The following is a 20,861-nucleotide window of genomic DNA, read 5'->3' as shown; positions in this document are numbered from 1 at the left end:
CAGAGGTCAAAGGTTACGGGACTGAGGTACAATAACCCCAGCACAGCGGGACATTCTCTCTATTGAAATGTAATTCTTTCTGCGGTGTGGCCCCTGTGCTACTGGCCCTACCCCCCACTGTGTTGTCAATGGGGTGCATGGACAGAAGTAAAAATCAGCCCAGAGGACTTGAGAACATGTTTTTTCCTTCTCAACATTATAATGTGTATTGGGATTCTGAAGGAAGGCTCAAATGAAATGATGACTTTTCAAAGGTCAACACATGTCAGAAGTTATAAAGTCAACATATTTGACAAATTAGTGAAATGTACCTGAAATAACTCTATTAAAATCATTTTACCAATCACAGCCATCTTATATTCAAGCATGGAAAATGAAAACAGAGCAGCACTTAAAAGATCAGTGTAATTCAAGACTTTGCTCCAGTGCCGACGCTGATTGCGATTATTAAAAAGACACAATAATGTGTTCACCTTTTTTTTTAACATTTGGACATTTTTGTGCATCATTTGGTGCATTTTTCCACAGACAGTATAAAGAAAGACAGAACAGCACAGACAGAGTAGAGAAAGAAATACAATTTGTTTTAGATTGTGAAATTATTTATGTGGCAACATTTTTCCCACATACACATCAGTTTCAACCGTGATAGTTTAACAGTCACCACAAACGGTTTCCAGTGCTTTTATTTACAGAAAAGTGACTAGACTTCATGTTACTGTACACTTTGATATTTTCCCTTTTTATAAATACCCATAGGGTAATAGGTCCTCAGTAGCTTTGAGTGCATTATAAAACACACAACCCTAGGTTAATGCGTCCTTTACTAACCATACAAAACAGAGAACAAAGTACCAATTGTAACATAGAAAATAAAGGATACACCATGTTACAAAGTTACAGAAAATACATACTATATATATATATTGTCACAGGAAAACAGCAGAAAAGCTTGCGACAGAATACACTCGCACAGTTGTTTTTGAGTCACAGCATTCAATCATTAAAAAAAACTATCCAAGATGAAGAAACCTTAACACACTGATCAAGGTTTTTTGTGTGTGTGTGTTCACATCTGTCATTTATGATGTTTTGGCTCTGTGCCACTGTGTGTAATTGGTGTCCCAGGAGAACGTTAAGGCAGTACAGTTCATCATCATCCTGCAGCAGACAAAGTTTCATCTGCTGCAGCGAGCTCACGACACAATGCTGCACAGTGCTGAGCAACAAGAGGAGACGGTGGTGTCACTGAGATTGTACTGGTGCCAGTAACAGCTTACAACACACTGATCCATCAGACACTCACATTACCACCTGACGGCTGGTGGGATGATGTGTGCGCTGACTTGTGAGACTGACGAGGGAAACTGGCAGAGGTGTACATTCCTAAAAACAAAGGCACAGCTTGGCAGCAGCATTGCACTCTTAAAATGATTTTGCTGCAAGTTTCGACAATCTGCATGATTTAATATTTTTTCTTCCATCAATTGTTGAAGAACTTTTTAACAAATTACACCACAATCATCGCACTGATTGATGTAATGAGTCTTTTTCAAATTGTCAGTACGTCCATACAATGATTCTTACTACCTTGCACTGGTACTCTCCTCTCTCTGCTCCTCCTTATTTGATGTACTTGATTGGAAGTGTTCAGAGACTTTGCATCCATCAGTTTGGCAGGCCTGGAGCTTGTACATGGCTTTCCAAATCCGTGTTTAAAGGCTATTTCGCCCAGCCTGTGGTGGCCTCTCCGTTGATGTAGGCAAAGCCCGGAAAATGCTGTGAGTGTTCGTACTCTGAGTTCCTGCGTGGGCCCAGGGGAGAGTACATATCCCCGGAGGTGGCATACCGGGATGAATGCATAGGTGGGCTGGTGTAACAGCTGTTAGCCGGTGACACATCTGGCCACCGGGGGGCAACAGGTGCAGGGTGCAACCGAGGAGTGCTGCCCATCAAGCAAGGCTCCATCCGAGACATCTGGCCATTGAGCTGGTACTGAAGGGGACATGAAGAGGAGAGAATTTAGTGATGCAGTAAAGTCATCTCTTGAGAGGAGAGTATCTACCATCTATTTTCAATGAATCTGCTGATTATTGTCTCAATAAATCATTAACACCCCCGCCCTTTGCAGTCTTTACGCTAAGCTAACAGTTGAATTGTTCCTTTAATGAAGGTTTCCATGATTACCAGGAATAAACTGGTGGAAAAATACTGAATTGTTTATTCCTTCATCTGTCTTAAAGCAGCCAAATTTCAACATACTGTGTCCAAAATTTTGTTCACAAAGCACAGGTCTGAATCAGACTACAAAACTCACCATGTGTAATTTTTAACTGTAGCATATAAACTCCCCCCCATTTTGCTGAAACCCTCAAGGACATGACCTCAGTGTCCTCAGATGTAGCTTCAGCCCTCCTGATATCATATTTATTGCTGTGTTAACCATATAGCATTGGGTGCGAAGTGACCCTGCCAACGGTAATTTCCTGTCAGGGGAAATTGCTTCACAAGTTGCATCACACTGGTCAAAATAGAAAATGGAGCCACTTAAGAAAATTAGACATTAGCTGAAAAAGTGGTTTTCCTGTGTTATTTTTGTTGCCTATGGTGACTGACCCCAAACAGCACTGATGAAATCTGCCTGTTGATGAAAATATTATGGACAGATGTGGATCCGGCACAGTTTTCTGCTCGCTTCAGCTCCATCTCCGACCTCTCACACATACAAAGCTCCGGCATTGTGCCCGATTTAAGCTCAGACAGGCGTAAAAAAAAAAAAAAAAAGTGGAAGTAGGACCCTTTTCCCTTTTCTCACTAAATATAAACACGACAGTTGATTCCATTATGAGGGATCATGGCATGGAAAAAGACAGTCAGTGCAGGTCAGAGAGCAGAACAGACGGCTCAGCTGCCTCTTGTTCACAAGCAGAAAAGAGACCATTGAATAACAATATTTTAATAAACGCCCCCTTGCCCTCCTCTGTGGCTACTGGCTCAAACAGATGAAGAGACCATTGAGAGCTGGAAAGAGGAGTAACAGGCCAGGGCCCCTCTTGGCCCTGGCTGAGCCACCTTTCACTGTCTGCTTCCGCTGTGTGGGGAGCGTGATTCGGGGAAACACTGTGAGCGCTGAGGCCCAGCTGATCTCCTCCCACTGTAAAGCCAGTGGAGGTTGGAGGACCCTTGACAGGAAATTACCATTAAAAGAGTAAACTCACACCAGTCGCTACATTAGCTGTAACATCAGCAAGTCCATCTCATCAGAATAACCCCCTTTCATAAATATAAATGTTCTGTCTTTACAGGGCAGTTCAGAGTTTGTGACGCTGGTCTGAGGATATTCTTACCCAAAAATCATCAGCACATGAGCTGCTGGTGTGCAAAAAAGAACTTCAAGATTTCCCACGGATTGTTTATTACAATTTATATATTTTTATACATACTGCCGTGTTTCAGGGTATATTTATGCACTTATGCTATTTGTTTTCCTCTTGCAATCTCAACAGCCGACATAACCCAGGATAGCATAGCATAGCTCTGTACTGTGGCTGCCTAATGTTTACTCATCAGTTACAGCTTAGAACATTCACGTTACTGCAAACATCATATGAATGCATGTTTGTGCTTTCTGAATAATGTGACTCATCATGTGTTTCATCCCTTCCTACAGTCATCAGCATAATCTGCAGCTTTGACTATAAACTCTCGCCAGACGAAAGTGTCTCCATACCTTTACTCAAGTACTGTATTTAAGTAGAGTTTTGAGGTATTTGTACTCTAGGGAATATCTCCTACACTTACCTAACTACTACAGTTACTCTGCAGATTAATATTCCACTAAGATCTAATGAAATATGATAAACTGTTATAGATAAACCATGCAGTAGTATGTAAAGCAGATAAAATTAGCTCCACCTGGACTGGCTGCAACGTCAAAATGTAGCTCATATGTTAACGTTAAACAATAATAATGATTATTTTCTTATATATTATTATTTTTATTCTTATATTTCTTTTCTTATTATTAAAGAGTTACATATACACAGGTTATTTATCCAAATACAGCAGCAAATCTTGTATGTTTTCAAAGATTAGTTTCCTGAATGTAAATTTTTGAGTTTCCCTTATTTACAACATAATATTCATAATACTTCTATTCTTTAAAATGCCACTGAACCTGTCTTTTGGGTGTGCGAGACTGACCTGTGCAGATGAGCGGTGGTAGGCAGAGTAGTGGAGGGGGGCTGGGAGCGCTGGCTCATGGGCCAGACTCGGGTACTGGCTCTGGATCGAGTGAGGATGCTGGTTGGCGTAGCTGCCATAGTTGTAACTACCAGTATACCTACAACGCAGTAGAAAATTAAATAAATGATTGAACAAAATTTAAATGTTTCCAAAATGCCTTGAAAACGTATGTAATTGTAAAAATCATAATTACCCATGCTCCTCTCTGTGGGTGTAGACCGGCATCCGGTGTGCGGAGGATGGAGGCGGGACTGGAGCGCTGCTCCTCATACAAGACAGCTGCTGTCCGGCCTCTGGACCGGAGCCGCCTGCTGTTGTCACTGTGTATGTAAGGGACCAGGTATATGACTGAACAGCGCCTGGTAGACACATATATAGACACAGAGACAAATGTGTTGGCGCAGAGAAACTATGTGTGCTAAAAGCTATTAAACCCTGCTTATATAAGATTTGCATGAGTGTGTGACTGTGAGGCCTGTCTCACCTGTGGTGGTGGTGACTCCAGTGTACTCTGGGGACACAGCAGCTGTGGGGGAGCTGGCCGACGAGACGCCCACGGAGTGGACTGACCGGGCAGGAGAGTAGGAACCGGGGGACGGGGAGGTGGGAGTGGTTTCTGTCAGCGTGAATTCCTCCTCTCTCTCTGCTGAAGGTGTGAAGAGATGACAGACCATTAGACAATTTTATACAAAGGAAGAATAATATTATCTGCCTGATAGAGAATACATAATTGAAGTTCCCTCATAATTCATAATTTCCTTAAGCCCAAGGTGATGTCCTCAAATTGCTTGTTTTGTCTGACCAGCAGTCCACATCCAAAGTGTTTAAGTTTATCGTCCCACAGTTGGAACCAGAATGTTTGAGATTTTCACATAAATAATTACTTTTAAGATCCAAATAAAAATCAGTACACCTGGAAAATTTCATACATAATCAGGCAAGTTAACTTCTTGATAAAGAAGTAGTAACTACTACACAAGACATTTTTGCAGATGTACTGTAATTAGTTATCGATTAGACCTACAGGTAGTGGCCTCACCTGTGCTGCCCTCGCCCTTCATGGCCCTCATGAGGTCGTTGGCCCTCTCCTGGCAGTGCAGGGACTCCAGCAGGTAAAGCACATAATCATCAAACATGAGGTGGATCAGGTGGAAGGATCCTGCACACAAACACACAGGAGAAATGAGTGTTATTTCCACCAAAAACCTATGAAGTTATATGGAATTTAACTGAGTTAAACAATGACTTGATGACGTGAGGCTCAGTTGTGTAAGAAAAAAAAAAGATGCCTGTTCAGGGAAAGACATAAAAATGATGATGACCATTAAGACTGAAGCATCTCTAAAAGCATCTGTTTGATGACATCACATCCTGCAGACCGGCAGGACGGCTGCAGTTATTCAAAAGAAGCGAGCGCGCTTGTTTCCGTGTACCGACTCAGTGCCAGAAATATGTCAGCTGACCCCGGGGTCGCACGGAAGATGAGCCATGTGAGGGAGCGTCACAATTGTGTCATTGTGTCGATCACCGCTGCTGCCGTGCGCATAATAAACACTTGTGGCTATTCAGGGGATCGGGGCTGTAATACTGACTGGTCATAAAATGGGAAAAGACGGGCAAACACATCGGGAGAGGGGAGGGGTGGCTTTTGTTAATTAGCTGTTTGTGCACAGAGACCTGCTTTATCAAAACACTGCAACCAGCTGTGTCTTTGATATTCACAGACAGGGTCAAAGGACACAAGTACAGGAAAGAGAAGTCATTTTCTTTTCTTTCATTTTCACAGCTCTTCACTTATTGCAAACCTTGGTCGTGCACAACAAGCTATTAAAACAACAGATACTTTACTTGTTCCTCCTCTCTTTTTATTTGAGAATCATAGAGGAATCTTGAAATGTTTATCTGGTTGCACTGAGCCCTTACATAGATCATTTCTGAGTTTAAACCAGTTTTGGTCATCAGTGTTGATATGGGATGAGAACCTACAAACACCAGACATAAATATGACAGTTGTCTGAGTACCTGGGCCTTTTCATATGGACATCCCTGGATTAGGAATGTGAAATAAATGTTTTGTATGATTTTATTAATTTTTAAAGCTTTTTCAAAACAGGTTACAGTTTTTTTTCCAGTAAGAGTCAGATAAACATCCTCAGTACAAATTGTTCCTTGTAAATAAGGCAAGGTTGTGTACTTCCTATCTGTTGCATGAAAGAATGATGACCAAGTATCAGCAGCTCACCAAAGCTGGGCGCGCTGTGGAGGGTCATATCCCGGATGACTCTGGTACCGAAACACGACCACATCAGCAGGAACTGTTGGGCCACCTTCTTCAGGCACCCGGGCCTCTTCCCTGCCACCTAGAGAGAACATTTCCATGAGAAAAGAGGGGGAAGGGTGGGGATGCCGGGGTAGAATTAACCCCTGGGTCCGTATTGGGGCTTAACCCTCAGGAACGAAAAACATGTCAACAAGTCAACTATTTAATTTGCCCCCGGGGACACGCCTTCCTATTGAACTATTGTCTGGGCAGTCCAAGACGTTGCCAGGGCGACCAAATTTTACAAGCCCATATCTGGCCATAATGGACGCAAATGGGAAGCTTGAAGACATCATTAACTGGGAGGATTGCAGCGTAAGTGCCCCTGAGTAAGAAAGACACGCAGAGACGAGTGGCTTTCAGCAGCAGGTGTCTTTTTAAGGGGGAAATGATCTGCTGTGTAAATACTTCACACATGTAGTTCAAATCTCTTCTAAGAAACAAACACGGGCAACATTTAAACTTCACCTGTGCAACTTGAACTTACTTAAGATACTTTATGAAAAAAATGTGCTGAGTCAGACCATGTTTAAAGAGTTGTTTTATCAAATGAGCGGATAAAAGCATTTTCTGTCTGACCTTGACGACACAGCGGTCCACCATCGAGTCCAGCCACTCGATGTACGCCTCGATCGGAGACTGCTCCTCCAGAAGACGGTCAAACTCTTGATACACTGTGACGTGAGTCAGAATGTCAGATTACATTGGATTTGACATCACAGGAAAAAAAACGACAAAGCTTTGGATGCAAACGGCATCTTTATGTGACATCTTCTACGTATTGGTGACCTCTGATCCCATCAGGACCGTTGATTGGAGATGCTCCACAGGGTGTTTCAGAGGAGAGTGAACTTATTTAACCTTTTGGTCTCCATCATTAATGCTGTGACTCTGCTGGTCGTGGGAATGATTGTCCCCACAGTGTGTTGTTTGTGTGGAAGTGAAGTGTAATTCTCTGCGCGGCTGGGTGTGTTAGAGTGGACTCAGTTTAACTGCATGGACTTACAGTGGATAATAAGCTGCCTGTGCTCCTCTTGTGAGTCCTCCATGGTGTAAAGTGTCTGCTTGGTGATGCTGTTTAAGTCCACATTCCTCCAGTCCTCCAGCATTTGAAAGGTGATGTCGGCACTGTTTATCACAGTCCGAGACGCCTGGGGGACAGATATATCAACAATATTACTTACAGAAGCATACCCATATCCCTTATCAGCTGTGTTTGTTCATATGGATTTTATTAAAAAAACACTCCATGATAGGCACCTGACAAAGATGGTTTAATGATGTTTGCCGCTTCAGAATCTGAGAAAATCTCCTCGACACTGGAAACAAAAAGGAGTAAAAATGCAGTTACTCTTGCAAATCATCATTTACATGTCCTCTTTTTAAAAATAAAAATGTAGAAGAAATGTGTTTTCTTAAAGAGAAAACCGTGGATTTCATACTTACATTCAAATTTGATGTTTCTGAGGTTTTCAGGAAGGTCGTGAAGTGCTATTTTAAGCCACTCGTCGAGCTGTTTGGCAAATTTTCGAATAACCTGAGTCAAACTGTGTAAATGATGGAAAAGAGAAACACAATAAATGCCTCAGAAACCAATCTCATAATTTAAATCAGTTAGGGATGCAACTAACAATTATTTTGAATATATATTAATCGGGGTAATTATTCCTAATTAAATAATCTGTGGTGTTCATTAAATCATTTGTTTGGTCTATGAAATCCAAAAAAAAAAAAAATCATAAAGATTCAACTGAGCAAGCTCAGTCTAAGGAATACTGAAATGCGGTGAAAAGCAATAGAATAAGCCAGTAAGTGGACTTTGAGCTGAGTTTTTTTTTTTTTATGTGACAGAGAAAAAGAGACATTTGAGAAGCTGGAGCCGGAAAATCATTTCAACAATTCATTGAATTTATCAACTGATTAACTGACTAATAATTTCACCCGCACATTCAATTTCTTCTTCTTAAACTATCTTTTTAATTGTGCTTAAAAATCCAGACCAAAATTCAGAGCTCTCACATTTTTTGCAAGGTTTTGAACTCTCCCAACTCCGCTGTAGACTGTTACCTGTCAGAGTAAAGTTGATACAAAATGTTGCTGCAAACCCTTTAAGCACAGTTTTTTGAAAAAGAAGAATGACTTCTTTAATTTTCATATATATTAGGTGATTGAACACAAGGTGAGCACTCTTCCAGACAGCCAATCAGCAGCTCTAATGTGAATGTTTATGTAGATTATTTGGCAGGGGATACTGAACTGTGAGAAGACTTTGTCTTCCAGAATAACAGACCCATAAAATAATACCTATATAGCAGTATAGCACAGTAAAACGTTTGGTAAACTGAACTAAATGATAATGCAGCAGGATTAATTCACAGTGTTTACACAAATAAAAATAAAGATTTGTTGTTCAAAGAGAACAGTGAAAAACAGACCACCTGTCCAGTTTTAGTAACAACAGACAGGAAAATAGTACAAAGCTCACTCACAGTGTGAGAGAAGGCTACAACATGACTCACCTATCAGGCAGTGCTTGCAGGACGGTGGGCATCAGCACCCCAGAGATGGCCTTGTAGAGGATGGAGTCACAAACACCGACTATGTTCACCACCGTTGGGGAGCCGAGGACAGGGAGCATGTGGGGCGGCATGCCCTGCCAGAAGTGCAGCAGGAAGCTTTGGACCTGCAGACGCCACAGACACAGGAGATCAAAGTTTAACACTTTTATAAGGTGAAGCTATTAGTTACATACAATCAAACTTTTTTGTTGTAACACATTTGGATTTTCGGTAAAACAGAATTTAACTTAAAAAAAATAAAAGGTTTCAAACAGAGGAAGCCTTGCCTCATCAAAGTTGGCTCGAATAACAGTGTCCAGTATCCTCTGACAGTGCGTTCTGTACATCATGATGAAGGTTGACACCTGTGGGCAACAACAGAGTATTAATCTAATTGCATCACAAACTTTTTTTTCTCTTTTGGAGAAACTAAAAAAAAAAAAAAGTGGTACAAAAACAAGAAAATAAATCTCAAACAAAGCATGTGAACCAATAAATACATGTAACGGGTCTAGGCTGGAGCAGGGCAATATAAAACAAGCTTTAGAGATCAGCAAAACACAAACCATTTAAAATCATGGCCCCTCTTTAAAAGCCGGACAGCTAGTGCCTGTCCTTTGTCCATTGCTAGATCTTATTATCTCCCCCAAAAGATTAAGAGTTAGTGAGGAGCCAGCATATAAATCCTCAGGGTCCTTCTCTAAACGCAAACCCAGTGAAAATCCAGATAAAAGAGCCAGAGGGGGCTCAGAGATGGTGAGATGGCAGAGAGAGATGGGACGAGAGGGGTGGGGGGGCCGTTAGGATGGACTTTTAAAACTCCTATTTACCCTCTCTTCTGGCAGGCTGGCGGGCAAATTTAGGTCTTTGACATTTGGAAACTCTGGCAGGAGCGTCCCCAGTTTGGAGCGTGGTGAATACGCCACTGTCTGCTTCGTGACCTCTTTCTTCCCCGTCTCGTTCACCCACGCCGCTCCCTTTTTGGAGTACATCACGTCATAATACTGAGAGGTCTCCTTCACAGCTATGCCGTAGTAGTGGTACCTGAGGAGAACAGACGGTGCATAGTTTATTCTTCCCTCATTAATTACAAGTAGTACTAGTATTCAAAACTGTGAGCGAAAAAATACAAATTTTAGTCAGATTTTATGTAAATACACAGTATAAGGCTGTTTCATCAACTGACTTCAATCCAGTATTTTTTATGAATTTACAAGAGTTAGTGTAGATTTCCAGCAAATTAGAAGGAGAACTTTTCTTTTTTAATTTTTTTTTTTCCTGTATGTCCCAACTAAACCAACTTACTTGGACTGCCCTCTTGTCCCCAGTCTTCTGGTAGTTAATGCTGGAAACTGTTGCCTTATGATCTGTTCATTGTAGGAGAGAAAAAAGTTGTCAGTGCGCTGTAACTGCACAGAAAGAGGTTGAACTTTTTTTGTTTTTGGAGTTTTATCAAATTCATCTCTGCCTCAATTCAGTAATCTGTAAAAGTGGAGAAGAAAAGAAAAGGAGATGGAAACAAGATCTTTATAAAATACTAACGTGTGTATGTTTTACTCAGTGCAAGAAAATACTTCTATCTATTCTACTATCATAGGAAACTAACATTACTTAACCGAAAATTCTGTTCTTGCACAGTGTATTTACAGTGTATTATGATCAAGTGTTTAATAAAGTTTGGCAGCAGAACAACACAAGAGTCTCATAGATGTGTCCACAGGGAGGTCTGAGTGGAAAATAAAAGCTTTGAAAGCCATCCATTTATGACATCCAGGTGTATTACGTTTTTTTTTCTCTATATCAACAGTCTCCCCCCATCCATCCTCCCACCCACCCACCCATCCTCTCTCCTTCTCACTCTCTTTCTCTTCTCCACTCCCTCCTTCTTCCTTTCCTCTCTTTTTGTCCAAAGAGATTGGCTCCTTGGTCCAGCTCCTGGTGCAGAAACTTTAGCAAACAGTGTAGCTCTCCATTGTGTGGGATGAAAAAAGAGGCCAAGCTGTGAAGTTTCTGTCAGGCCCCGCTTGATAAATGAGCAGACAGGGAGGCAGTCCGGGCCCTCTCTCGTTTTTTTGTCCTGAATCAATGAAGCCTTCCTAAAGGACACCCCACACTGCTCCAGCCACTGATCTAACATTCCGCAACATCTCACCCTTCCAAATTTCCTTTAATTACACATTAATCCAGGCCCCTTCTCTTTTTCAATATCTTCCGACAGGAGCTGCGAAGGGGCGGGGGTGGGCCCAGGGTTGGGGGTTGGGGCCGGAGTCCAGGGTACAGGGGATGGCTGGGGGTAGGAAAGCTAAGGAACTTCTTGGGGTTGTGGGAACAGACGAAAGCACATCTCCTTTGGCTCTAGATTATGTGTTCAGTGAACGACCGCAGAGCTTTGCTTCACACTGAGCTGCAGTCGATATTACTTCAACACAGCAGCCAGGGCTGGAGCACAAAACCAACCCAGGCATGAAATGGTCAGGCTAATGCTTGTGGGTGATTGAGTGGATGAGATTACTGCTTTCATGTGGGCTATAACATCCGACTGTTGTTTTGTATCTTCTTCTGTTCAGCCATTTTGTTCTGCTTTCTTTTAACTTGCGCTGCCTGTACAAATATATATTAAATCCTGAGAAGCTGAGAAAAATCTCCACCGCTGATTTTGGGGCGTCCCCGTGTTTTGAAACAACTGTTGATCTGCACCTCACAATCATTAATCAAAAAAACATTTTTTTCCAGGAAAACACTCACTGCACATGATCAAGAGTTAATGACTTTCATGGATTTTCAAAACATTTCAAATGGTTTTGAGTTAAACTGGACGCAGGTGGGAGAGATGAGCTGTCAGACTGTTTAGCCTTCATGTCACGGGAGTTTTGACTCTTACCTTTCCAAAGCTGGCTGCGTTCACAGGCTGTGTGTCGTGCTTCTCACTGAAGTCTAGGTAATGCATGTAGAGAGCACTTCGGGGGATGCACACACCTTCTGCAATCTCATAATTCTCCTCTAGCCTGTGAATGGCAATGAAATTTCATCATAAAAATAAAGTATGGTACATCTTAACACAACATTGTTGATATAAATGAGATAAAATGATCTGTAGTCCATCTTTAAGTAAGTGGTTTAGAAAAACATAAAATGTAACACAGTCAAAACAGAAAACTGAATTAAAGCTCAGATTATATAATATCAAATTAAAAACAGCAGTTTAATGCACATTAAAGTCTGCACATTCACAGGACATCATCACATCACGTCACAGAGTATTTAAGGGTCTACACAGACGTTTAATACTACAGTCATCTCCACAGCAACCACAGGACAAGCTGTCTCACTCAGTAACACCCAGCAGTCGTCAGATGTACTGTCATACACAACTTTTCATCTATGATATTTAGACCTGAAGCATGACAACCCAGACATAGTTACTCTCACGATTACATCAACAACTACTCTACACTACTGTGTGGATTTGTATCTGTTTTCAGTTCCTGCTCATGAAGGGTTGTAGTTGGTGTTAGTGTCGTCCTACATGATTGTGTCCAGCAGGTTTATGTAATTTAAGTGTGTATCATTGATTCGGACTGAAATACTCATTGTGAAGTATTTAAATCTCCATTAAGCTATATTTCTTTTTATATTAACACTGATTAAAATTACTTGATATGTGAAAGCATTGCTAGTGCGGCAGATCTCAATGAGAAGCAACACACAACCTTCTTGCTTTCTTTCAGTGTCACTAAACTGCATTTTGTTGTGTTTGTTAAATCGGCAAATGTTCACTAACACATTAGTCACAATCAGCTGCCTAAAAATCTTTGCTGGTGTCACTGATGTGGCTCTGAATTGTTTAATCTCTCATCTGTCAGGTCCTTCTTTGTTATGCTTGGAGATGCCTCCTCTAGTGCTCCTCTCTTTCGTGGGGTCCCCCAGGGGTCTATTCGGGGGTTTCCTTTTATTTAACATGTACATGCTGCCCCTGCGGCAAATCATGTATAGATATAATACTGATTTCCATCGCTATGCAGATGATACACAACTGTATGATCCAATAAAACCTTGAACCACTGATGTGTCCTTTTTTTATCTCCTGCCTTTCTGAAATTAAAAAGTGGATATTCAAAAGTTTGGTTAATGTTGTAATGGCTTCAAATTATTTTATCTTGTTTAATCATTCGTATTTTGAATTTACTTTTATTCTTTGTCTGCTATAAAATGATTTTCACTATAAGCACTTGATGAAGTATTAGTATATCAGGGCTGTGACACTTTTAAGTTTGTGTTGCAGTATATCTGTCCCCTAATGGTCCAACTAAAGAAATCACTCACTGCAGCTTTAAAGCCTCTTCACTGTCAATGAAACTCCTGAATGTATATCACAGTTTACTGATACAAACACATGTTGGTCAGCAATCTTCAAATACAAATCACAGTGTCTGTATACAACTTACAAGTATTTACAATATAAGAACAGACATAAAACTGAGTCTGTTCTGATGTAGTATAACCACACACGGTTTTTTTCTTCTTTTTAAAAATTTATTGAACCTATTTTTGAGCACACGTTAATATTTGACAGTTTTTGTATGATATATGTTATTTAAAGGTACTGGTAGCTTTTTTAGAAATTAAGATACAAGTCTGCAGCTTTGTGTATTAATCAAAACAGCAAAGAAAGCAGAGAGAAAGCAGTATCTGGCAAAAAATAATGTCAGATACAGTAATGAAAATTATTGTATATTTTACTGCAGTTTTGATATGTTGGGAACATCTCCTTCTCAGATATCTATCATGTGCGGTATGGACCAGGTCCCTTCTCTGAAGGGCAGAATGGCAACATTGATGTTTGAAGGAGCAAAAGCTTGATTACAGAGATATTACAAGGAGACTTTTTTTTGGTTACTTAATTTCTGAGTCCTAAATAAATGGCTCTTGCATTGCACTTCATTAAAATACTGCAAATTGCTACTGTAAACCTGGTCCTGTTGTTTTATGCGCCATGGAAGATGATCTCTTTGACCTGACTTACGTTTCCTTTCACTCAGAAAACTGTGAACTATCTGTTGAATTGCAGTCCAAAAATTGAATTTCACATATTAGTCTTAATGTTCAACTTTAGTTATAAATATTAATAATTTTCAAAATTGGTTAATTCACTAATGGATACTCTGTATTGTTCTGGTGTAAATATAAATTTAATTCTGCTGAGTTTTCTCACAATCAAATACAAATTTTGGTCGAACAGTCCTGTGACCACATGCATTCTTCTAGGTTAACAATGAAAACTAAATCATCATAACATTTGTAAATATGGATTATTATCATTAATACAGAGGCCAGTTACAATAGCATTTATGTCTGTAGTGCTTCTCTTTAAAAAGGGTATATAGTGAAAGGTACATTGAACCACTCATGTTCATCACTCTGGGTTTCAGCCCCCCACAGGGCAGGTTAAATCAGTATTAATATTCATTTAAGCCCATGTGTGGTTTTAATAGTATTCAGTAAATGATGTCATTGGCCATGAAGCTGTGGAACAGGCAGACACATGTAGACTACAAGTATGTGAGGGGTTTGTGTTTTATACATGAGGAGGACGTGAAATTAAACATAAGATTTCATGATCAGATGAAAGATTAAGGATTGAAAAACCAAACTAATCAGGTTTCTCTAATTTTCTTTCCAAAAGAGAAATTAAAAATGTGTTCAACGTGCCCAACGAATCAAACAAAAAATATTATATTTCAAAAGCAGGACATCATTTTCATTTGTTTTTGAGGTGCAGTTGCACATAATGTAAATGTTGTTCCGACAATAAGGTCAGAAAAGAAACGTGTATAGAGAAAGTGGTGTTTGTGGTGTTATCTGCGTGTCATGTAAAATTAACACAATTTGGCTAACATATACATAACAATAACATGGCTGAAAATGACAAACCACACCGTAAAACATGCTGATATGTGTGTATTATTTTAATCACTGCAAAATAAAAACGAATCTTTGTAAAACTGAAATTTAGCATTTTGTTTATGTTCCACACAGTGAGTGAAATGATTTATTGAATTTATTTTTTATTTTTTAGAAGCCTGGCTACAATGTTTTTAGACCATATTTACCCTCCATTACTAGTGTTTGACATAAAATTGTGTTTCTCACTTTTATCTCATTTATTTTTAACAGATGAGTAAAGGAAAAAACATTCAGATTTGTTCTTGGTAACTTACCATTCCAGAGTAGCTGGTGTCGAATGTGGTTTAGAGGCTCTGTTGTTTTCTTTTTCTTCATCTGTAACATACAGCACAAGATTTTAACTATAACCAACACAACAATTCTTATTTTTGCGGTGCAAACATAGGTTAAATGACATTTACTGTATTAAACACTTAACTATAAAAATAGCAAATGAGGTCTGGGAAACACACAATACTGCAGTTTACAAGATTTCTCAGTGAAGTTTTAGTGTGACAGCATTTGTCCTACTTACGTTCATCGTTGGACATGTTCCCCAGAGACGTGTGACTGGAGTATCGCTTGCTCTCACTCTCATTGAGGCATCTTTCAATCCAACTCTCTAAAAAAAAAAGAAAAAGACATGAAAGACCGCAGATTAACTCCTCGTACAACAATTTTTTTTGTTGTTATTTAGACAGAAATGGTTTGGAAATTATGAATCCAATAAGAAGAGTATGATTTGAATTTAACAGCTGACATGTTTATTGTCATTTGGGTAAAAACATCACTTATAGCTGTTTTTGTCTTTTTTTTTTAATCTTCATTGAAACTGAAACTGTCAATTTAAAAACTCACTTTCTGAAGTGAGCTCACAGCTTTATTTACATAAACAGTGCAAATCACTGCCTATACAGGACACTATAAATGTCACTGATGTGACAGGGCGAGCTGACAACAATCGATTGTATGGGCAGCGCAGCAGCCATGGCTCTATTTGAGATGTTTTCACCAAAACGGCAGGAATCCAGCATTGTTCCCAGGGGACTACGAGCGAACACACTTGCTTAAAAGAGCCTGTGCACATTACTGAAGCAGTCTGGTGGAATAGAGGCCATTGTCCTGTTTTAATTTCTACTTAGAAATAGCTCGACTGGTGTGCTTTCTGTGACCGAGAAGCAGCAAAACACCAAAGCTTTCATGTAGAAGCTGCCTGACAGAGTGGAAATCCATTTAAATTTCTTTTATTTATTTAAAAAAAAGTATTGACTATTTGATGAATGTAATTAAGAAGGAAATTGCGTGTGATTAATATTCCTCTTGCTTGTTTGAATGCAACAAGGCATTTTTGTGAATTTGTATTTTTCTATGATAATAAGCTACAGCTTCTTCTTCTTTACCAGCCAGCTGTATTAGACTGAATGTCCTAAACAGAGAGCTGGAAAACTGGTGAATAAAAACTATGATGTAACCTAAAATGGAGATGAGCCGTAACACTGGCTCAGACATTTACATAGTACATACGGTACAAGAGTAAAAGTGGCAAACAAGTTACTTCTGACCTCTTCAACAAAATAAAAACTCTTCGCATTATATTTTTTGAACTGACAACAGTCACCATAGCAGCTGTTGCTAGGACAGACCGTTGGCAGGACGGCCTGTTGGTGCAAGCCCATGGGGGGGATTCAGGGGAGGTCACAGATATTGAAAAGTTTTAGAAGTTTACACTCGATGAGGATCCACGTCTTGATGTTTGGCACGTGCTGATAGAAAAAAGATCGGACTGCCGCTCGAGCTCCATCATCACAGCCCTCTGGACGCTGATGAGGAAGAAGTTTTTTTTTCTTTTTTTGTTGAATAAATTTTATCATCATCAGAAGTTAAATCTTTGTCTCTTGTACTGTTGTCATCATCATCAGCCTTTAAATTACTACTGATTATTAATATGCTACATAAGATGCAAATTTGTGTAAAGTCTGTTACACAATTAAAAAAAAAAAAAACAGCCAGAGCTTCCGCATTTTAACTTTGAATGAAACACCACTGTTGTCACTGAGATCTCTCATCATTTACTAACAGCATTTGCTTCTGTCTACCTAGAAAAAAAAAAGAAAAACAAACTCTGGAAATGAAAAAGTGAATCCACTGAAGCGAAGCTAATTCTCCACAGAGGCTCAGATCTCAAGCTTCATTTGCCACAGGAACAGATAAGTTGAGGATCTAAATAATTGGATTAAATTTGATCAACAAGTGAAACGGATGTTCACTCATTTATTAACACACATTCAGGACTCAACTGCTCTATACCGCACCACAAACTACAAATGTGTTTTTACTCCCCAAGGCTAAATGATAATTCATTAACCAAACTTTTTGGTTTAATTTTAAGAAATAACAGTCAGTTAGTCTTCTAATCAGATTAATCATGATTAATCACTTTAATGATAAATTTGCAGTAAAAATTTAGTTTGAAGTTGAATAAATGCTTTAGTTTTCCAGGTTTGGAGTCTGAAAAGAGCAGGTGCATGATGTGCACTTGTTTTTATTTCTCAACTACTAATGATCTGCCAAATTAAAAAAAAAAATTGTTTCAAAAGAAAAGACCACTTGGCCAAGCCAATGTTGTAGATTTAAGGACTATTCCCTGTTTTCTGTGACAAACAAGCACGTTGTGTAATATAACAGCACTCCCCATAAATGTGTGTGACAAAAACAGTCCTTGATAAATGATGCGAGTAATTTACAAAATCAAAAAAAAACAAGAAAAAGGTTAAAATCAGCAGCCGAGCATCCAGACACTTCCTCTGAATGACTACAGAGAAAGTTTGGGACTCCCAGAGGTGCAGCAGCAGAAACTCACACAGCGTTTCTGAACAGAAGCTGATTTTCTAAACACATCCAGACAAGCAGAGTTTAACAGGACTGACCTGTGGAATCCATATCAGGCTCCTCCAGCAGCCCGCAATGCATCCTCTTCCCATCAACAACACTGGCTCCTCCAAGAAAATGGCTTAGTGCACGTTTCCCCCTCCTCGGCGGCTCTCCCCTTGTCTCGCTCAGTGTTTCCGTGACCACTGCCCGTCACAGGAGATGTTGAGGATCTGAGGTTCGCCCAGAGAGGGGTGGTGTTGGCGGAGGAGAGGGGGGAGGTGGGAATAAGGGAGGAAAGGGGAGGGGGGGGAGGTAGAGACTCCAGAAATCCAGCGGGGGGAAAGCCAGACCCGTCAAAATGTTTGCTGATGTTTCATGGGAAAGGGGCTGATTTTATAGGAGCCCTGATGGGGACATGTCATTGATAGGCTTGGAAGGCTGATGAATGGCCCCAAGTCAGATGGGGATGTGGCAAGGCTCACTGGAAGTCTTTTGTGGGGCTGTTTTGAATAAGAAAAGCTCCCTCCCAACGAAGAAAAAAAAAGGGGCTTAGATCTACGCAGTCCTAACACTGTGGCCTCCCCGTCTTCCATTATGGCATTTAATACGTTTTTATACACCCCCGAGCTCCAAATAAACATACATCCCTACACAACCCCCGCTCCTGCCTTTCCTTCTCATTTTAACTCCCATTTCACATCCCACAGACACTTGTTGCCACATTAGCTCTGTTATCCCCTCATTCCACCATTAAACCGACCTCGTGATAACTTTTTCACAAAGTCGACATGTCATTTGCTCAGACACGCATCCAAACATGCTAAAACTGCACGTGTGAATTTTTTGATGGAGTTCTCACCTCTTTTCGCTCGCTCTTTTGCTGTGGCAACCTTATTTTTGGTGTGCCTCTGAGAAGAGGGAACGGTCACAAAGGGGGGGAAGTAAAAGTGCAAAGCCCGAGGCTGGGAGGGCTCTGATGGAGTGCCTGAGAGCTGGAGAAGGGAAAGCTGTGATTAGAATATGAATGGAACCACAGGAGAGGGGGAGAGGAGAGGGGAAAGAAGAGGGGAGAGGAGAAAGGCGGATTATGGCTGAATTACTCACCACACCATGGATAGCAAAGGAGGACTTTCGGTTCTAGTGCGCAGGCGTGGGCACCAATGCTGCTACTCACCGACACGCACCGTGCAGCCACCTGAGGAGCACGGGTGGGACAGGGCGGCGGCAACAGGCCACGGGACACTGTGCACAGGGTCATAGTTTGTTAAAACAGGGATGTACATCCAGACTCATACAGGAGACTCAACGACAAAAGTGAAAATCATTTTTGATGCATCTTTACAGATTCTTCAGAATTAAATAAAAGACTTCACAGAAAAGATACCATAACAACTTTTTAATGGCTCAATATTCAAAGGCCTAAATGGTGGCTAGTGCAAAACCGTGACCTCAAAGGAGGATCTAATTAATTTCTGACAAATGAGGAGAAGGTGGAGTCTGTATCTCCCTCAGTGGACGTCCTTTTTTTCTCCCATCCTGTTATCTGCTTATTAGAGCCTCATAAAATAGGACAGGTGCAGCCACCAAAAGAGGCTCTTCCACCCTTCCTATTCTCACACACTCGGCCCGGACAAACGGATGTGTACTGCTTTTGTTCGGTGAAAAGGCCCCAGTTGAGTCGTGTGTGTATGTGCGAGTGGGGGGTATGGTTACGCTACATACGACATGTTGGTGGTATTAAGGCTTGGGTTTACATGAGGAAACCATACGACCCAAAGCAGCTCTCTCTTCCCTTTGACATGAATGAAGCTGTTGCTCTGTATATTTCTATATGTTGTCACTGCTGTGTGTAACATCCAGCTGTCTGCTTAACACATGAAATTTAAATGAGAGTGGTTCTCCACTATCTACTGAGAAATCCAAAACATGTCAGGTTTGTAAATAAATGTTTAAAAAAAAATCCACCCCAAACAAAACTCCTTCTGAGTGTGTTTAATGAGCAGCAAATATGTTTCAGCAGTTCATCTGAATATCAGTCTAACAGGGACTGAGCAACACGTTACTTCTTAATGATTTTCACCAATGATTAATTGATTAATCAATTAATCAATGCTGAACTATGAGGCATTTATAGAAATCAGAAAATAAACCGATTTTCTATTATTTCAACACTGATAAAAATTTAAACCATATCGCCCAACCACAGTTTGACATTATATTTCTGATAAATGCAGATCAATTTCCTTCTGTACTCATGAGTTGTGCATTTCAGTGTATTTGCATTTTTATCTCTTTTTGATTTATCAATGAGGTGAAATGTGATTTTTCAGGACGGGTAAACTGAGTAATTTCTCACAAATGTTAGTTATTTTAATATTTAGGTGAGTTTGATTTATATTTTATGTGCTGAGAAGAAATAAATAAATATGTTGATGCACTCACTGATCCATCATTCTAACATAATGTACCTAATTGTTTTAATGTGAGTATCTGTACAGTTCACGTTACTATTTTCATTATGTCCATGTTTGATCTTTTTTTGTTTCCTGGGGCTGAATTTCTAACAAAATAACGGTGGAAGCTTTGTGGTATCACAACATATGTGTCAAAACAGAGATGTGACCTGAACGCCCAAACAACTAATCTACCAAGAAATGTTTCTATCTGTTCCTGAACTGTGGCTTTTTTTGACTTATGTTATCATGCTTGATAAAATGCTGTATGTAGATCTGAGAGCTTTTTCACTAAGTAAATATTTTAATATTTGTCTTTAAACAGGAAATGCAGAGTTATAAGTGATTGTACAAGACAGCTGGTGATTTGAAATAATCTTTTTTTGTGTTTATTATGTACACATGTAAAGAGCATAACGGTGAGAAAATATCAACATAAATGAGAAACAGGAAAAATGTGATCTAAACTTC

At 40.1% G+C, this 20,861-nt stretch overlaps 1 protein-coding gene across 2 annotated transcripts; it reads right to left on the bottom strand.

Annotated features, from left to right (window-relative positions):
• Nucleotides 1-711: 711 nt before the first annotated feature.
• Nucleotides 712-18,088, bottom strand: rfx4 (regulatory factor X, 4). Of its 2 annotated transcripts, none has more exons than XM_041038387.1 (18): nt 17,994-18,088; nt 15,602-15,688; nt 15,342-15,402; nt 12,005-12,128; nt 10,429-10,490; nt 9,954-10,167; nt 9,411-9,488; nt 9,085-9,248; nt 8,012-8,112; nt 7,826-7,884; nt 7,572-7,716; nt 7,145-7,239; nt 6,488-6,605; nt 5,285-5,404; nt 4,730-4,891; nt 4,439-4,604; nt 4,204-4,342; nt 712-1,995 (listed from the first exon to the last, which is right to left on the bottom strand). In XM_041038387.1, the coding sequence occupies exons 1-18, from the start codon at nt 18,034-18,036 to the stop codon at nt 1,723-1,725; spliced, it is 2,211 nt and encodes a 736-aa protein (XP_040894321.1). In that variant the 5' UTR covers nt 18,037-18,088; the 3' UTR covers nt 712-1,722. The 2 variants fall into 2 exon arrangements, with proteins under 2 accessions (XP_040894321.1, XP_040894322.1); XM_041038388.1 differs by having other exon boundaries at nt 4,439-4,565.
• Nucleotides 18,089-20,861: the final 2,773 nt, after the last annotated feature.

The sequence above is a fragment of the Toxotes jaculatrix genome, chromosome 5, assembly GCF_017976425.1.
Source record: "Toxotes jaculatrix isolate fToxJac2 chromosome 5, fToxJac2.pri, whole genome shotgun sequence".
Taxonomy (NCBI): domain Eukaryota; kingdom Metazoa; phylum Chordata; class Actinopteri; family Toxotidae; genus Toxotes; species Toxotes jaculatrix.
The sequence above is the reverse complement of the archived record's forward strand: the minus strand, read 5'-3'. Positions and strand labels throughout refer to the sequence as shown.